A 20,262-nucleotide genomic window follows, 5' to 3' on the forward strand; every position below is an offset into this window, starting at 1 on the left:
TCGAGACCCAGGATGACGAGAGTGGAGGGTACTATGGTGTTAAATGCTGAGCTGTAGTCGATGAACAGCATTCTCACATAGGTGTTCCTCTTGTCCAGATGGGTTAGGGCAGTGTGCAGTGTGGTTGAGATTGCATCGTCTGTGGACCTATTTGGGCGGTAAGCAAATTGGAGTGGGTCTAGGGTGTCAGGTAGGGTGGAGGTGATATGGTCCTTGACTAGTCTTCTTAGCTTTCTTGGGAACAGGAACAATGGTGGCCCTCTTGAAGCATGTGGGAACAGCAGACTGGGATAAGGATTGATTGAATATGTCCGTAAACACACCAGCCAGCTGGTCTGCGCATTTTCTGAGGGCGCGGCTAGGGATGCCGTCTGGGCCTGCAGCCTTGCGAGGGTTAACACGTTTAAATGTTTTACTCACATTGGCTGCAGTGAAGGAGAGTCCGCATATTTTGGTTGCGGCCGTGTCAGTGGTACTGTATTGTCCTCAAAGCGGGCAAAAAGCTATTTAGTCTGCCTGGGAGCAAGACATCCTGGTCCGTGATGGGGCTTGTTTTCTTTTTGTAACTGATTAACTGTAGACCCTGCTACATACCTCTTGTGTCTGAGCCATTGAATTGCGACTCTACTTTGTCTCTATACTGACGCTGAGCTTGTTTGATTGCCTTGCGGAGAGAATAGCTACACTGTTTGTATTCAGTCATGTTTCCGGTCACCTTGCCCTGGTTAAAAGCAGTGGTTCGCTCTTTCAGTTTCACGCGAATGCTGCCATCAATCCTAGGTTTCTGGTTTGGGAATGTTTTAATCATTGCTTTGGGAACGACATCTTTAATGCATGTTATAATGAACTCGCTCACCGAATCAGCGTATTCGTCAATGTTGTTGTTGGACGCATTGCGGAACATATCCCAGTCCACGTGATGGAAGCAGTCTTGGAGCGTGGAATCAGATTGGTCGGACCAGTGTTGAACAGACCTCAGCGCGGGAGCTTCTTGTTTTAGCTTCTGTCTGTAGGCAGGGAGCAATAAAATGGAGTCGTGGTCAGCTTTTTGAAAGGAGGGCGGGGGAGGGCCTTATATGCGTCGCGGAAGTTAGAATAGCAATGATCCAAGGTTTTACCAGCCCTGGTTGCGCAATCGATATGCTGATACAATTTAGGGAGTTTTGTTTTCAGATTAGCCTTGTTAAAATCCCCAGCTACAATGAATGCAGCCTCAGGATATGTGTTTGCCAGTTTGCAAAGAGTCAAATAAAGTTCGTTCAGAGCCATCGATGTGTCTGCTTGGGGGGGAATATATACAGTTGTGATTATAATCGAAGAGAATTCCCTTGGTAGATAATGCGGTCGACATTTGATTGTGAGGAATTCTAAATCAGGTGAACAGAAGGACTTGAGTTCCTGTATGTTGTTGTGACCACACCACGTCTCGTTAACCATAAGGCATACACCCCGCCCCTCTTCTTACCAGAAAGATGTTTGTTTCTGTCGACGCGATGCGTGAGGAAACCAGCTGGCTGCACCGATTACGTTAGCTTCTCTCGAGTAAGCCATGTTTCCGTGAAGCAAAGAACGTTACAGTCTCTGATGTCCCACTGGAATGCTACCCTTTCTCGGATTTCATCAACCTTGTTGACAAGAGACTGGACATTGGTGAGTAGTATCGTGAGATTTTGAGTGAAAACCTCCTTCCCTCAGCAAGGGCATTGAAGATGAAACGTGGCTGGGTCTTTCAGCATGACAATGATCCCAAACACACCGCCCGGGCAACAAAGGAGTGGCTTCGTAAGAAGCATTTCAAGGTCCTGGAGTGGCCTAGCCAGTCTCTAGATCTCAACCCCATAGAACATCTTTGGAGGGAGTTGAAAGTCCGTGTTGCCCAGCAACAGCCCCAAAACATCACTGCTCTATAAGAGAACTGCATGGAGGATTGGGCCAAAATACCAGCAACAGTGTGTGAAAACCTTGTGAAGACTTACAGAAAACGTTTGACCTCTGTCATTGCCAACAAAGGGTATATAACAAAGTATTGAGATAAACTTTTGTTATTGACCAAATACTTATGTTTCCACCATAATTTATGTATGTAAATATTTTGTAGCCTTTTTACCCTGTTTCAACAGAAGTGAATTAGCTTTGCTGGTTTTCGCCAGTTGATGTACCATCAGAGCTAGCCAAAAGTTGGCTAACGTTAGCTTGCTACCTAACGATGAAACAACTGTTTTTTGACTGCGCAATTTCAGTTTTTATTAGAGTCAGTATAGCAATATAATGTTATTGATCTGTCAGTTTCCCTAGTTAATTCCTTACTGACACGGTATAAACAGCTCTACAGGCAACACTGCCATGGTGCAGTCAGTACACAACACTATGCTCATCATGTCTTAGCAGGATTAGATGGCGACAGGTGTCCCAGCAGGGTTGTAACGCTAAGTAATTTGCCGTCAAGATTAGCTGTACCTGGTAACTTATCAGAAAGAGACCGCAGCATCCATTCAACCTCTTCTCTTTCTACTTGGGGAAATTAAAACTTGCAATGCCTCTAATTCATGATACAATCTTTTATAAATGTATATGGCAGTGAGCCATTAGTTGTACTCATTGCATTGCACTTGTCCACTTTGCCTGTGAAATAGAAATTAAATTCATTTGCAGTGCCATGTGGCTTCATAGTGAATATATCCTCTGATTCAACAAAAGAGGCAGACATGTTTGAATTCCTACCCATTATAACATTAAGTTCTCAATTTTTTTCCATCACTCTTGACTTCATTGATTTTGTGCTGATAGTATCTTTTTTTTCTTGGATGTGATGAGCTAGGTCACAGATCACAGATGGTTTCATCCATCTCCACTATACAGGACAGGTAATGAATACAGTAATGAATTCCACAGTAATGAATTGTCTGAGATCCATCCCCCGTTGCTAACTGTCCAACCTGTGCGACTAAGGACAGATGGCGGCCTGGCGGCGACAATGATGCCGGGTACTATTTTACTAATTTCACCTCCATTTCATTGGTTGGATGGGCTTCAAACATGCTGTAGATTTCCAGAGCTTGGCTTTTGGGGCTTGTCAGTGATGGAGTTACTGGCACCGTCCAGCCCTAGCACTGGCTACCCCCCCAATGACCAAAGTGTCATGTTCTTCTCTGCTATTGTAGACTCAGATGTGCTAGCTAGGCCAAATTATACTGTTTTTTTATTTATAATCGCGAGGGTGATTATAAGTTATAAGTTAACAATCTAAGATGTGCCAAATAAATGATCTACAGTTCAAGGCTCCAGTTATGCATTTGGTTTTCTAACTTGCCAACTGAGTGGCTAGCTTGGAAGATTGTAAGCTTCTTGGTTATAGCAGAGACAAAAAATCCCTGCTGAGCCCTGCTGCCTAAATAAATAGTTTTGTGCGTTTGGAAAGAAATAGCGCCCCTTGTGTGCATTGCCGGTAATAATGTATATCCCGCTACGGTACAGGACCGGTATGAAAATCTGGATACTGCACAACCCTAATTGTACCTTTCCATCACCATTTGTGCCAAGCCATTTTGTACTAGTTTGCATTTTTGTACTGTTACAATAGATTTTAGTATGTGATTAAGTTCTTCTTTTAATGTGATTGTCATTTTAGTATGTGATGATGCTTTTGTCTATTGGTTTGAAAGGAACTTGAATGTTCATAGAGTCAATGGATATTATAGGGTCAGGAAATGTCTTTGGAGTGGCCTGGCTTTCATCCATGTGTAAAATGGAGCCCCAGATGTTTTGACTTAATCCAAAGCACAGTGTTCGACCACATGGGTAGTTTCAAACATGACACTGATTGCCTCCCAAGTGGCACAGTGGTCTAAGGCACTGCAGTGCTAGCTGCAGTGCTAGCTGTGCAGATCCTGGTTCGAGCTCTGTCGCTGCGACCGGGAGACTCATGGGGCGGTGCACAATTGGCCCAGCGTCGTCCATGTTAGGGGAGGGTTTGGCCGGCCAGGATCTCCTTGTCCCATCCCGCTCAAGCGACTGCTGTGGCAGGCCGAGCGCATGCATGCTGACACGGTGTACGGTGTTTCCTCCGACACATCTGTGCGGCTGGCTTCCTGGTTAAGCGGGCATTGTGTCAAGAAGCAGTGCGTCTTGGCTGGGTAGTGTTTCGGGTTACGCACGGCTCTCGACCATTACTTCTCCCGAGTCCGTACGGGAGTTGCAGCGATAGGACAGGACTGTAACTACCAATTGGATAGCATGCAATTGGGGAGAAAAGGGTTACATTTAAAACAAATAAACAACATGACGCTGATTGAACCAGTTATTTTTGGGGAGAATTCCACATACCCATTTATTAGCAGAATTCCATCTTGATAACCATGGTGAGCGCAGCGTTCAGCCTGGTTTAACCAGGCTATCTTTACCATATTCTGAAAGAGAGAAGTGGTGAAGGATAAGGTCATGAAGTCCAGTGTATTGATTGTGAGCACAGCATTCAGTCTGGTTTAACCAGGCTATCTTTGGCATAGCCTAGAATATTTACAGTGTAAAGCCATCTTTCTGTCTTGTTTGCAGTCAGTGACCTCAGTGGCCACATTTGAACAATTGACTGTAATTCAGACAAAAGTAGACGATTGTAGTCCAGGACTCTGTGTTCAGCTCTGGACATGATCAAAGTGACACGTGCCATGACTGGTAGTGGTGACTATTGATGTGTTGATGGTATTTGTTCCAGCGCTGACACATTGCTAACGTTAAAAAAAGTACAATTGGAGTTCCTCAAGGAACGCCTGAAGTTCCTCAAGGAACCACTGGAGTTTCAAGGAACCAGTGCTTGTCAATGGTTCATATTTGCACCTTTGCACCTTTGTTTGTTGAGGGGTTCTTGGAGGAACTGTTCATGTTTCAATGTAGCAAAGTGTTCCTGGAGGAATCCTGGACTGGAGGTGTGGCTTAGTAAGAGTGTGAATTCTAGAAAGATATTTTTAGGCTACCCGTGTGAATAAATGTCATTCCTCTGTTCTGTTGTATTGTCATCACATGTTAAGGTTGAACACTGACAGTTTTTTAGCTTCCACCAGTCTTAGAGTTGTATGAGTTCCTTGAGCCTATGCAAATCCCAAAGTTGGAATAGTTACCACTTTATTACTATATGTAATCAGCAATGTTAATATTATGAATATTGTATTAGAATATGTAATATGCGTAAATATTTAAGGAAACTATACATTTCCCGTGTACAAACTTAACATGATGAACAGGAATGACATTTACTGTAACGCATGACCAAAATGAACTATCTCAAAGCCACGCCTCCAATAAGCCATGCCCTCAATCTTCTGAAAGGGTGCCACCGCTACAATATATTATTAAAAAGGTTCTGGTTTGAACCTTGACACAGGGGTTCCTCAAATATCCTTTTCAGAGGTGGAACTTTTTTGAACTGGAAAGGTTCCCCTTGCGTGGAAATTTTTAGAACCCCCAAAAGGTTATTCCAGACTCCTTTACTTCTAAGAGTGTTGAGCTGGCTGGTTTAGTATTTTGAAGGCGCTAATGCTTGAGTGAGTGTGTGTGAAGTATGCGGTGACGAAGCAGTAATTTATCTTAAGACAATCCCACACATTATTTTCAAGAACCTGTTTGAAACTCCATAGGAAGTTTTGAACAGTTCAAAAGACACCACTATTATGGGGAGGATTACCCTTTTTTGCACAAAGCTCAAGTGGAGTCTCCGACTTGAGCCCTTCCTCTGCCATTTCCTCCCCAGTTAAAGCAACACTGTACTGTATCTTCCTCTCTTCCTCCTCCACTCTGCCTCTCTCTCTCTTTGATATGGAGAGAGCATGAGGGAGGGAGGGCAACAGGGGGTAGCAGACAGAAAATATTGTTATGTCATCCCACGGTTTCGGTATATTCAGCTAGCTAGCACACTGATGCACCTTTCTTCCTCCCTGCTCAACCACTGTCCACATGCACACACACACACATGCCCCCCCCCCCCCCCCACCCCACACACACACATTCAAGAGTCCAAGATCATTTGTGCATCCGGGGCTCCCACAGACAACAAGTGTGGCTGACTGGCAGATCCCCGGGACTGCTGATTATAACAGACTGCGGAGGCAGTGGCACTATAAATAGGCTGGCGAATGGGCATGCTCGCCTGTCTTTTCCCAAACTGGAGCCTACGTCACTGCAGGGTGCTGATCGAGGGACTGAGGCGCTTCTCTCATATGCCAGTCATCTGCTGTCACTGCTGCTGCTGATGCTGACTAGCTACATCAGGCAAACCGGCAACCATATGATAGCCCTGCTGTGTTTGTGAATGACTATGTGAGTGACATACAATGCAGAGAACAGCTTATTTTTATTATCTTACTGGAACATTCTGTAATGTGCTTCATGATCGTATCATAGGCTACAACCAGTGGCTTTGATAGACTGGATGGAATATGAGATAAGCACATGCTGACTATGAAGCAGGCCACATCACAAAAGATGCATTACAATATTATATTGTTTATAATAACGCATATATTACACATCTATAAGCACATTGTAAACATGACATTATAACTACATAGAGAATTTTCTAAGTAATACCTACGAGACCTGACTATACAGTGGTCCATCATGAAAATCTTTGTTTTTTCATTCGCAGCAACTAGCACTCACCCATTAGATTTGCATCACTGAGTTGACAGTGATAATATCTGTGCCATTGTCCAATGTCTTTCACCGTCCTGGTTAGTTCAGTAGTAATACATCGAATTGAAATTCTGCATGCCTGGTTTCATTTCAGACACTGTGTGGGGACCTAGAAGTTTTATAGCCAAGTTTCATGTTGCCGAGGAAAGAGAGGACATCTTATCCTCCCAACCCCCCAAAAAGAAAGCCGGCGTGGCTAAGCTAAGCCCCATGAATTCCAATGCCATGTTATTCCTTAGCCAACACCAATATGCATGTAAACAAATCCATGCTACCTACCATTTTCAGCAAAACATGAAATTGATTTTATCCCTCCTCTCTACATGCAAAGCTAGGTTGTGACTCCGTTCGAAATTATTATTCTGCATCCACACCCGTGGTACCATGAGAAAAATAGCTAACCGAGCCAAACAACAAGTACATTTTACTTGGAGAATGGGGAAGTGGGAGGGGATAATTTGCAGGGTGGAGGTGGTGAAGGGTGGGGCTGTTACTGGCTCCTCAATGCCCCTCCACCTACCCTCTTGAATGGGTCTCTGCTGCAGCTCCCTTGACTGCCGACCCCCGGCCGTCCTCGCTCATAAGGAGCCGCTATGATAAAGGAGGGTTTTGTTGCAATGTAGGTCAACCACACAGGAAATCTCACACAGGCCCCAGCAAGGGCCATGCCAGGGCTGAATGGGCAAATCGCTCTGCTTGTCGGCATGACTGGCAGAGTGAGCGTAGTGAGTGTACACAGGGGGCCTTACATCCACTTTCTTGCAAGTGCCATTTGCGCATTCCCGAGAACACTGCTGCTGCCGACTGCTGCGGTCTTCTTCACCTTCAGAGGCCAAATGCAGAATCTGTGCAAATGCATAGACAGGCAGCGGGCGACTGATGTCCTCATCCTTCTCCCTTCTCAGATCACAAATTTATTTCATCTGTCTAAATGCCACGGATGCCTTGTTTCTTGTTTCCAGATGCATGATGGGAAGGATCACAAGATGCCATGTTCATTTGATTTCCGTGATATCAGAGGCAATTCTCTCAAAACATTTAAACATATTATGTATTAGAGACTGTTTATCAAAACAGCTTCAGCACCATTGAGAATGCCTCAAAGAGTTGCACAAAATAGTCAGAGCTGTTTTTTGATGTTTTGTCAGAGTTCTGTGTGAAACTTGACGTGCCATATGGAATCCAGACCCACTGGATGGCGTTGGAATGATGGACACATGTCGCAGTCTCACAAGAGTCACTCAAACACGAGCCACCTAAATGTTTTATGCGCTTATCCATCAATGGCGCCATAGATATACATTTCAGTCAATTTGACCATTTATATCATTGTTATTCATGTACTGTATTACACAAACACTTTGCTCTGTTGCGATTCTCAATCGAGAGTATATGGACATAATATATTATAAAGAAAGTAAAACAAATGTGTGGTACTACACTGAACAAAAATATAAATGCAACTTATAAAGTCTCATGAGCTGAAATAAGAGCCCAGAAATTTTCCAAATGCTCAAAAAGCTGATTTCTCTCATATTTTGTGCACGTATTTGGACACATCCCTGTTAGTGAGAATGTATCATTTTCCAACATATTCCATCCACCGGACAGGTGTGGCATATCAAGAAACTGATTAAACAGCATGATCATTACACAGGTGCACCTTGTGCTAGGGCCAATAAAATGCCACTCCAAAATGTGACGTTTTGTCACACAACAGATGTTTTGCCACAGATGTCTCAAGTTTTGAGGGAGCATGCAATTGGCAAGCCGACTGCAGGAATGTCCACCAGAGCTGTTGCCAGGTATTTTAATGTTAATTTCTCTACCATAAGCCACCTACAATGATGTTTTAGAGAATTTGGCAGTACGTCCAACCGGCCTCACAACTGCACAACTGTCCACAGTGTTCATATCTGTGGACAATTTTCAGCAAGTTGCAACATTGAAATTCAGAAATAACCACTTTTCCATAAACAAGCTCTAAATCATGTTTGTTGCACTCTGGCACAGCGGTCTAAGGCACTGCATCTCAGTGCAAGAGGAGTCACTACAGTCCCTGGTTGAAATCCAGGCTGTTTCACTTCCGGCCGTGATTGGGAGTCCCATAGGTTGGCGCACAATTGGTCCAGGTTGGGCCGGGGTAGACCATCATTGTAAATAAGAATTTGTTGTTAACTGAAGGTAAAACATTTTTTAAATGAAATTTAAAAAAACCCGGCCCGGAGAAAAACTAATTCTAATTGGCTGGGCCTGGCTTCCCAGTGGGTAGGCCTATGCCCTCCCAGACCCACCCATGGCTGCACCCTTTCCCAGTCATGTGAAATCCATAGATTAGGGCCTAATTAATTGATTTAAATTGACTTATTTCTATATATGAACTGTAACTGTTCCTCACATTGGGAGCATAACAAAGCCCATGTTTGAAAAGTTATTAAGCCCATATTTGAAAATACATTATTACTAGTTCGGTATTTCACTTCCTGTAAAACATGCTCATTGGCTCATTTTAATCCAGAGTGTGTGTTGCAATATATTTATGCCATGGCTGACCCCATTGCTCTCTGTTTAGCCGGAGCCTGTTGTCCATAGCTAGACCTCCTCGGTCACCTCTGGCCTCTATCTCTCTCCAACCCCAGATCCGGTGGACTAAAACGGCCGGTAGCGCCTCCGACCGCTTCCATGACTCCAGTGTGTTCAACGAGACCCTGCGCATCATCCGGATCCAGAGGCACCAGGGCGGACGCTACTACTGCAAGGCCGAGAATGGCCTGGGCTCACCGGCCATCAAGTCGATCCGAGTGGACGTCTACTGTGAGTGAGCAGGCCTTGCCTCGGTTGCCTGCCTGCCCTTTTCCCATGCACTCCTCCAATGTTCGCTGCTAGAGCTGGGAATTGGCAAGGACCTAACGATACAACATTATCACAATACTTAGGTGTCTATATGATGTGTATTGCGATTCTCACAATTTTAATGATTCTATATGTATTGAGATTCGATACTGTAATCTTGATGTTTTAAACATATTGCTCACTATATGGCTGCTGCAGAGAGAAGTGAAAAAATTAGTTTTGATCAGTCATGGAAATAAGTGCTGAAAAATGTTGGCTCACTATTTAAAAAGAAGATGTAGTGCAAATCCGAAAGTATCGATATAATATCATCCCAAAATAATATTGTGATATGTAACTGTATTGATTTTTCCCCCATCATAGCATGCATCATATGTTCTGCCGATTGTCCTTGACCATCTGCAGATTGCCCTTGTCCAGTTACTCATGCCTTGTGCTTTAGCTACTGAACAGAGGCATTGGCTCACTCACTAGTAGTCCTTACCTTCCCAGACAAGATGACGTTGGGGTTGAAGAAAGTTGTTTCAAGCAGGTTAAGGCTATAGTAGAATTACAACATTACTTTTTGAAACACAAAAGGCCTCAAAAGAAAGCCAAGTATGAGTAAATTAAATGTACCATACCCTCACTATAAAGCCAAAGGTAATAAACACATTATTCATCCTTACTCAGGATTCTCTGAAGTGTTAATTGTAGCCATTTCTTAATGGTGTGGACGCTGCCATCATATCAGTGTCATCGCTGCTTTTATTCACTCAGTAAGGGAACTGCACCCCAGCTGTGTGAAGGCCTGACAGTGCACATTGCTGAATAAATTAATAGTTGTGAATTCCAGCAATACAGTCAGAGCCTGAATCCCAAATGGCACCCTGTTCCCTACATACTGTGTCACTTTTGACCAGGGACATTAATTAAATAAATATAATACAAATGTATAAAAATTTAGCCATATAGGGAACAGAATACCATTTGGAACGCAGACTTAGATGTCTGAAGTCATGGTGCATAATCCCAACATTGCAAATGAAGAAAAGCAGCAACACTACCTAAAGAGAGATCATCCAAATTGCAAATCTAATTTTATGGCTGTAGAAAGTACTTTGCAGACCCACAGAGATGGCCACCCATTGGTGTTCACTTCGAATTCTCAAAGAGGACTTTATAGTGTTTCCTTTGTGCGACTGTTATAGGCCTTAAGAGACAGATTGGATGAAGCCTTTTAGATGGTGAATTCATCAATTGTTCTAATTGCTCTGTTAATCAGGGCTGATAATTGCAAATTGACTCAAATTAAGCATTATGTGGATACTGCAAGTTTTAGTGCATCCCATTGTTGGTGTTTGCATACCTCTCTCCAAAACAGCAATTCAACTTCAAATGTCTGAGGACATAATGTACTGTTTTGCATATACATTTTCCCATTTACTGTGGCGGGCTAGATGTTGAGTATACCAAGCATTAGGAACACCTTCCTAATATTGAGTTGCACCCTTTTTCCCTCAGACCAGCCTAAATTTGTCAGGGCATGGACTCTTCAAGGTGTAGAAAGTGTTCTACAGGGATGCTGGCGCATGTTAACTCCAATGCTTCCCACAGTTGTGTCAAGTTGGCTGGATGTCCTTTGGTGGTGGACCGTTCTTGATACACACGGGAAACTGTTGAGAGTGAAAAACCCAGCAGCGTTGCAATTCTTGACACAAACCGGTGGGCCTGGCACCTACTACCATACCCTGTTAAAAGGTACTTGAATATAATGTCTCAATTGTCTCAAGGCTCAAATCCTTCTTTATCTATATTTATTTATTTCACCTTTATTTAACCAGGTAGGCTAGAGAACAAGTTCTCATTTGCAACTGCGACCTGGCCAAGATAAAGCTTAGCAATTCGACACATACAACAACACAGAGTTACACATGGAATAAACAAAACATACAGTCAATAATACAGTAGAACAAAATAAAACAAAAAGTCTATATACAGTGAGTGCAAATGAGGCAAGTTAAGGAAATAAATAGGCCATGGTGGCGAAGTAATTAAAATATAGCAATTAAACACTGGAATGGTAGATCGGCAGAAGATGAATGTGCAGGGAGAGATACTGGGGTGCAAAGGAGCAAAATAAATAAATAAATACCAGTATGGGGATGAGGTAGGTAGATAGATGGGCTGTTTACAGATAGGCTAAGTACAGGTGCAGTGATCTGTAAAATGCTCTGACAGCTGGTGCTTAAAGCTAGTGAGGGAGATGTGAGTCTCCAGCTTCAGAGATTTTTGCAATTCGTTCCAGTCATGGGCAGCAGAGAACTGGAAGGAAAGACAACCAAAGGAGGAATTGGCTTTGGGGGTGACCAGTGAGATATACCTTCTGGAGCGCGTGCTACGAGTGGGTGCCGCTATGGTGACCAGTGAGCTGAGATAAGGCAGGGCTTTACCTAGCAGAGACTTGTAGATAACCTGTAGCCAGTGGGTTTGGCGACGAGTATGAAGCGAGGGCCAACCAACGAGAGCGTACAGGTCGCAATGGTGGGTAGTGTATGGGGCTTTGGTGACAAAACGGATGGCACTGTGATAGACTGCATCCAGTTTGTTGAGTAGAGTGTTGGAGGCTATTTTATAGATGACATCACCGAAGTTGAGGATTGGTAGGATGGTCAGTTTTACAAGGGTATGTTTGGCAGCATGAGTGAAGGATGCTTTGTTGCGATATAGGAAGCCGATTCTAGATTTAATTTTGGATTGGAGATGCTTAATGTGAGTCTGGAAGGAGAGTTTACAGTCTAACCAGACACCCAGGTATTTGTGGTTGTCCACGTATTCTAAGTCAGAGACGTCCAGAGTAGTGATGCTGGATGGGCAAGCAGGTGCGGGCAGCGATCGATTGAAAAGCATGCATTTAGTTTTACTTGCATTTTAAGAGCAGTTGGAGGCCACGGAAGGAGAGTTGTATGGCATTGAAGCTCGTCTGGAGGTTAGTTAACACAGTGTCTAAGGAGGGGCCAGAAGTATACCGGTCTCCTCTTCATCTAGACAGATTGATGTGGATTTACCAAGTGACATAAGGGGTCATCTGGATTCGCCTGGTCAGTTATGTCATGGAAAGAGGTGTTTTTAATGTTTCGACTACTCAGTCTATACTTTCTCTGTGGATGAGAAGCCTTACTCTGCAATCTTCCCCTACCTCGGTACTCCCATGAAAAAGTGAGCTACAAATTCTTCAACCCCCCAAAATGAGGTTGATCGAGTCAGCGTTTCCATGTTTGACATTCAGCGTTCCCCGGCTGCCTGGACCTGGCAAATACAACAACGAGACAAATCTGGTGTGTCTGCACTCTGAGGATGTGCTTCAGAGAGAGTGGAGAGGAGGAGACGATAGAGGGCCATGGGTTAGTTTACTGCAGAGATGCAAGATAAATAGGAGCGGAGATGGACAGTGGCAGAAAACATTGCCAGGGGGAGACAATGAACATAGTGTCATTACCCCTGACTCAGAGATCAGAGCACTTGCTTATTGTCTAATCTCTGCTCCACTGTGGCACACATGCACTTTTATCGATTCTGCCTGCTTCACTAAATGAGACGAGCTGATCAAAGCAATGACACGTGTTGCTGTTCGCTGCCACTTGGCGATGCTGTGTTGGAATCCTTGGTGGTTGGCAAGGCTAAAGCACAACGATGACCTTGATTGAGTCTGACTGACATTCCAAGGCAGGAGGAGAAAGAAATAAGGAAAATGTATCGGAGAATTGACTCAGACTAATCTGCAAAGCCATTATTTATTATAAGAAAATGCAAATACATTATAATGGTTTGTACAGGAAATTTGTCTGGCTCTGGAATGCCCGTGGCAGTAGTTAGTCGCAGTAGTTAGTTGGCTGGTGGGAAACAGATTTTTGAAGGTGCTTGTCTGCATCTCAAAGTAGCCCATAAAAGCCAGTGGCTCTCCGGTGGAACACTTTTTAGTCATTATCGAGCTCGTCAAAATCACAGTTTTAAAAGCTCCCTCTCGATTGGAGCTGGAACTTTGGAGTCTAAGTGGCCCTTTTCATTGAACTTCAAGCACTACTCTGGCTGTCAAAAAACATTTGAAAGCACCTCAGTGGAATGCGTGTGCCTTTATTTGACAATTATGGATGGAGTTGAGGATTCTTGAAATGTTGGATGTATGATAAATAGAAAAAAAGTGTAATTGTGATGTGTTTGTCGACTGTAGAAGTCAAGGATTGACATTACTGATGCTCTCCAGAAAAATCTCTAGAAAAATAGAAAATATAAATATTTCTATGATATTTCATATGATATTTATATGATGGATATTATATTTCACATGTAAAACAAATCATGATTTTCCCTCTTGTCATGCACATTTGGTATGAGTATTACATCTGTGGCATCACAGGCTCTTTAAAGAGCTTAAGGGTGAAGATGTGATTGCAAAAGAGGACAACAGCTGTTAACCAATTGAACCAGCACACTTCATTAAAAGTCAGCCACTGTATATAAATAGGTCCTTGGGATTAAGAAGGAAAGGTAATTGCCCTTCATGCGTTGACCTATACAAGTCTGTGGCAAACAGAGGCTGCTTGGAGGCGCCTTGATGCCAAGGACCACTGTTTCTATGTTCACTTTCTAGATTTGGATGATCCCATAGTAACCGTCCACCAGAGCATCGGGGAGGCGAAGGAGCAGTTCTACTATGAGCGGACAGTGTTCCTGCGCTGCATGGCCAACTCCAACCCCCCAGTGCGCTACAGCTGGAGGCGTGGCAAAGAGTTCCTGTCCCAAGGCTCGGATAAGGGCGTGGAGATCTACGAGCCTTTCTTTACACAAGTAAGCCGAAAGTCCACACCTGCTGTGACATCTAGATCAGGGTCTAAAACTCGTGGCCTGGGTGCCAAATCCGGCCAAGAGCTGTTTCTTGTGGTTCCCCAGACAAATTGGTATCAGGCCCTCAAGGTAATTTTTCAGGCATTTGGGTAATTTTTTTTGAGAACCCTTAGCTTGATCAAACAACCCGTTCCTCTGATCAGCATTTTAGATATTAAGGAACTCCTATTTTCATAAAGGAAGTAATTTCTTATTATGGAAATTGTGTGTGTTTATCCCCTTCACAGCATATAGAAAGTTTCCCATTGAGCACTCAAATCCCAAATGGGAGGATGTTTTGTGAGCACAATATATCAGTGACTTGAGTTAGGAAATTGCACCATTTTTTTTAACATCTCATCTAATCTCCTCTCTTCTTGTAAAGTCAGCTTCGTTGACAGGAGAGATGAGAGCATTTTGACAGTCGTATGTCTGACAGGCTTCACAAAGGCTGGTTTCATAAGCAGACAAACTATGATAGAGAAGGGAACAGCTTGGGCTCGCGGTGGCATGAAACTCACACAACTCAGATATGCTCGAAATGAGCAGAGGAAGACGGCACTTCAGGGGCTCGCTGTATTTTTCTCCCAGTGGAGTTTCTCTCTCTCTCTCTCTCTCTCTCTCTCTCTCTCTCTCTCTCTCTCTCTCTCTCTCTCTCTCTCTCTCACACACACACACACACACACACACACACACACACACACACACACACACACACACACACACACACACACACACACACACACACACACACACACACACACACACACACACACACACACACACACACACACACACACACACACACACACACACACACACACACACACACACACACACACACACACACACATCAGGACCTAGTTTTTCAGGTAGACTTCACATGTTGTGCCATCCTCAGCCTAGTAATGCCCTCCTGAGTTTTAATTAAGAACATAAGGAACAATAACACATTCTAAGTATGTTGCCAGTGCTACAAAGGTGGCGGTATACACGAGAGCAGACAAAACAGCTATTGTTGGTAAAATTATTTACAATGTCATGACGATACATGTGTGTTAATAGTACTTGTATGCATCTTGACATTTGTCCCAAGCGCACCGCTTCAAGCACATCCAAATAGACAGGCAATGAATTTCATGAAACTGAAAGCTTGGTGTAAAGATAATACTCCTAGTTTGGGGAATGAGCTCATTGTTGAAGCACTGCCAAGGAAGCACTTTGATGAGGACGAGCCGACGAGACCAGTTCAATACCACTGCTATCTTACTTTGTAAGACACATTAAGAGCGACATGCGGCACATCACTTTACACTGTTTCTCTTTCTGAGTTGCAGGGGGAGACCAAGATTCTAAAGCTGAAGAACCTTCGACCTCAGGATTACGCCAACTACAGCTGTATCGCCTCTGTCCGGAATGTATGCGGCATCCCCGAGAAGAATGTTCTCTTCAAACTCTCTAACAAAACAGGTAAACCTTTGGGGCGGCTGAGAACATTGTTCTGTATTGTTTCGCACTCATAACATCAAGGATCGGGCAATTTCGCCTATGAAAAGCTGAGGAATTGCCCGATTCATTACGGATGGGAATCCTGTAGGCTCGCCATTTTTCTCTGTGATGCTTCACCCCTATATGGGGCCAATAATGATAGAGGAGAAAGCACTCGGTCCTAATACACTGCCCTGCGGGTTTCCTGCTCCGGCCCTATACCCCCTAACTAGCATTGATTAGACTTCAGTGTGTGTGAGCAGGCTTGCTTATGCCGTGCTAGTAAATGTATTTATCCCACTGGTTGGTATTGGGATGCCATGTGCCTATTGATAAACCTATAAAGGTTATGAACTTACAAACGTAAAACCTATCATCAACTATAGAGCTACACTATAGAACCGAATATCAACTAGTGACAGAATAGGATATGCTATTGGTGGACACCTGCTTGTCGAACATCTCATTCCAAAATCATGGGCAATAACATGGAGTTGGTCCCCCTTTGCTGCTATAACAGCCTCCACTCTTCTGGGAATGCTTTCCATTAGATGTTGGAACATTGCTGCGGGGACTTGCTTCCGTTCAGCCTTGAGAATTAGTGAGGTCGGGCACTGATGTTCGGCGATTAGGCTTGGCTCGCAGTTGGCGTTCCAATTCATCCCAAAGGTGTTCGATGGGGATGAGGTCAGGGCTCTGTGCAGGCTAGTCAAGTTCTTCCACACCGATCTTGGGTACAGTAGCTCTCTCCTGGCATCTGCCAAACACGTCCGTCAGACTGCCAGATGGTGAAGCATGATTCATCACTCCAGAGAATGTGTTTCCTCTGCTCCAGAGTTCAATGGCGGCTGAGCCATTGTTACTCAGATGAAAGTGGGGCGTTGTTGCTCAGATGATGGTGCCATGTTGAAAGTCACTGAGCTCTTCAGTAAGGCCATTCTACCGCCAATGTTTGTCTATGTAGATTGCATGGCTGTATGCTCAATTGTATACACCTGTCAGCAATGGGTGTGGCAGAAATAGCCAAATCCACTAATTTGAATACTACTCAGTTTACAGCAGCTGCAGTACCTATTGACTTGTTTGTTGACTTTTGACTAATCTCTCATGGACAGATGTACGTAACATAAATGGTATTGTAACATCTCTCAATAGACTGTGGGATGGAACAAATAATGAGTAACAATTGTTCCGGTGCGAAGATTTTTCGTCACTGATTATATGGACAAAATCAGAATTTTGCAGGTGTACACATCTTGAATTTTGGGAACGTGTGGGAACATTTGGCCCATGCTTTGGCTGAGAGTTTCCGTTGTCGTTTCAGGTTTCTAGTTTTATTTCTCATCTCTCATCTCAAGAACCTAATTGAGTAGCTGGCAAGAGTAAAAAATGATGGTTGCCAAGATTTAACTATTGACTTGTTTCATACAGACATACATTATAATGCATTCTACTTATTCCTGTGGTTTCAAGCATCCCCCACCATTAAACTGCTGGTGGAGGACCCTATCGTGGTGAACCCCGGGCAGTCCGTGACGCTGGTGTGTGTGACCTCCGGTGGGGAGCCAACACCCACACTCACCTGGGTGCGCAACACGGATGAGCTGTCCAAGAAAAGCCGACTCAATGGGGGAACCCTCACGCTGCCCGCCATCTCCATGGAGGAAGCAGGAGTCTACAGTTGCGTGGCCAGCAACAACGTTGGCAACCCGGCTAAGAAGTCCACTGCCATCGTGGTCCGAGGTAAGGCCCTGGAGGTAATACATTGATCCCGGACAAGCCTCCATTTGTTACCTTTACCCCGGACACACTCTCAAAATATGACCAAAACAGTTAGGTAGCATAAGGACAAGCCTGACTCTAGCTAGGAGAAAAGTAGCTAGGATCGTCTAGGGGCTAAACCTTCACGTAATTCTTGCATTGAGGTCAGTGGAAGATTTGCACAAACATTGGAATTACTTCTCAAGTTAGGATACAGGCCTTAGTGAATTACCTGAGATGGTGTCCATTCTACACTCAGAAAAACGGGTTCCAAAAGGTTTCTTTGGCTGTCCCCATAGGAGAACCCTTTTGGGTTCCATGTATAACCCTCTGTTTTTGAGAGGTTCTACTTTGAATCCAAAGGGGTTGTACCTGGAACCAAAAGCGTTCTACGTGTAACCAAAAAGGGTTATTCAAAGAGTTCTCCAATGGGAACAGCCAAAGAACCCTTTATTAACATTCTAGATAGCATCTTTTTTCTAAGCGTGTACAAGGTCATATCAGATTTGGATGCTCAATTAAACGTGTAAAGAATCTTTGGAAACTGGTCTATTCTGACCAAATGGCACCAATGCATGTTTGATTCCCCTCTAAAAGCCTTGCCACTGGGCTGTGTGCGTGTGTAGTCAGTGAATTACTATCAAGGCCGGAGATATGATATAACAACCCTCGAGGGACAAATGGTAAGATCAAAGAAAACGAATGCATGCTTACTGTTTGATGCTCCCAGTAGTGCTCCCAGTAGCACCCTCTTTTATTGATTCCTATGCAATTATGTTTTTTTACCCCAGCTTCTGTGATATACTCTTGGATTTTTGTGATGCTACTTTACCTCCTGAAAAGGACTAGAAAGACGTAAAGCCATTGTTTTCCACAAGTACATAGAGTAGCCAGCCAAATAGAAAAAGTAGCCAGTTAGAATTATTTTGCCGAAGTAGCTCTATTTTGGTTTCCTCTGGCAGTGGTGTAAAATACTTTAAAGTACTACTTAAGTCGTTTTTGGGGTTATGTGTACTTTACTATTGATATTTTTTGACAACTTTTACTTCACTAGATTCCTAAAGAAAATAATGTAATTGTGCCGTCGGATTTGCTTAATATAAGGAATTTGAAATTATTTATACTTTTACTTTTGATACGTAAGTATATTTTAGCAATTATATTTACTTTTGATACTTAGAAATATACTCGCCAAAACCCTTAAGGCCTACCAGTAGCATTTGAAAATTAGGCTACACTGACTGACGAGACGAGAGCCAATCACTTTAGCGTCACTGTCTGGGGAACCCCGACATCCTACACTCTTAGAAAAATGGTCCCAAAAGGGTTCTTCGGTTGTCCCCATAGGAGAAACATTTTTTGGATCCAGGTAGAAGTACAGTAGAGGTGGGTAGGGTAGGGTGGGCAATTCCAGTCCTCGAGGGCCTGATTGGTATCACAATTTTGCCCCAGCTCCAGCTAACAAACACTCCTAACTTCAATAATCACCTAATCATGATCTTAAGTTTAGAATGCAATTTGATTAATCAGCTGTGTGACACCAATCAGGCCCTCGAGCACTGAAGTTGCACACCCCTGCAGTAGATAATGTGAAGTGGAAAAAGTAGCCGGCTGAAAATTAGTCTGTAACTGGCTGATTAATCGACGGCCGGCGCTAATTGGAAAACACTGCTTAAGCATTGCAACAGAGGAGTGCAAACGTACTACTTTTTAACCCACCCACCCCTTTCTCTTGCCTCAGACAAGCATCCACTGAGACTCGATCTAGGAGAAACTGTGAGTCAAATTCTAATGGGGCTGGTCTATTATGGCTGCTACAGCAATGGTTTACACCTGTATGTTTATATGGTCATTAGTACGATCAAACGTTCATTCCGCCTCTTGCGCCTTAATAATTTTTCAGTCACAAATTTCTGTAATCAAACGTTTCTACAGTTAGTACAGTTCCCGCTCAGCCCAGTCAAAACTGTTCGCTGCTCTGGCTCCCCAATGGTGGAACAAACTCCCTCACGACGCCAGGACAGCGGAGTCAATCACCACCTTCCGGAGACACCTGAAACCCCACCTCTTTAAGGAATACTTAGGATAGGATAAAGTAATCCTTCTCACCCCCTCCCCCCTTAAAATATTTAGATGCACTATTGTAAAGTGGCTGTTCCACTGGATGTCATAAGGTGAATGCACCAATTTGTAAGTCGCTCTGGATAAGAGCGTCTGCTAAATGACTTAAATGTAAATGTAATATGGCTTTTTCTTCACAACTCTGCCTAGAAGGCCACATCCCAGAGTCACCTCTTCACTGTTGATGTTGAGACTTGTGTTTTGAGGATACTATTTAATAAAGCTGCCAGTTGAGGACTTGTGAGGTGTCTGTTTGTCAAACTAGACACTCTAATGTACTTGTCCTTTTGCTCAGTTGTGCACCGGGGCCTCCCACTCCTATTTCTATTCTGGTTAGAGACCATTTGCGCTGTTCTGTGAAGGGAGTAGTGCACAGCGTTGTACGAGATCTTCAGTTTCTTGGCAATTTCTCGCATGGAATAGCCTTCATTTCTCAGAACAAGAATAGACTGATGAGTTTCAGAAGAAAGGTCTTTGTTTCTGGCCATTTTG

The 20,262-nt window shown here is 43.7% G+C and overlaps 1 protein-coding gene across 1 annotated transcript in view; it reads left to right on the top strand.

The window, feature by feature from the left end:
* LOC124046213 (MAM domain-containing glycosylphosphatidylinositol anchor protein 2-like) overlaps positions 1-20,262 on the top strand; it is a 200,197-nt gene that overhangs the window by 80,329 nt on the left and 99,606 nt on the right. Inside the window, exons 3-6 of the mRNA XM_046366339.1 lie at positions 9,324-9,498; positions 14,168-14,364; positions 15,738-15,870; positions 17,362-17,631. Of these exons, the coding sequence (XP_046222295.1) occupies positions 9,324-9,498; positions 14,168-14,364; positions 15,738-15,870; positions 17,362-17,631 (775 nt within the window). The remainder of the gene's footprint in view (positions 1-9,323; positions 9,499-14,167; positions 14,365-15,737; positions 15,871-17,361; positions 17,632-20,262) is intronic.

This window comes from Oncorhynchus gorbuscha, linkage group LG10 (genome assembly GCF_021184085.1).
Source record: "Oncorhynchus gorbuscha isolate QuinsamMale2020 ecotype Even-year linkage group LG10, OgorEven_v1.0, whole genome shotgun sequence".
Lineage (NCBI taxonomy): Eukaryota > Metazoa > Chordata > Actinopteri > Salmoniformes > Salmonidae > Oncorhynchus > Oncorhynchus gorbuscha.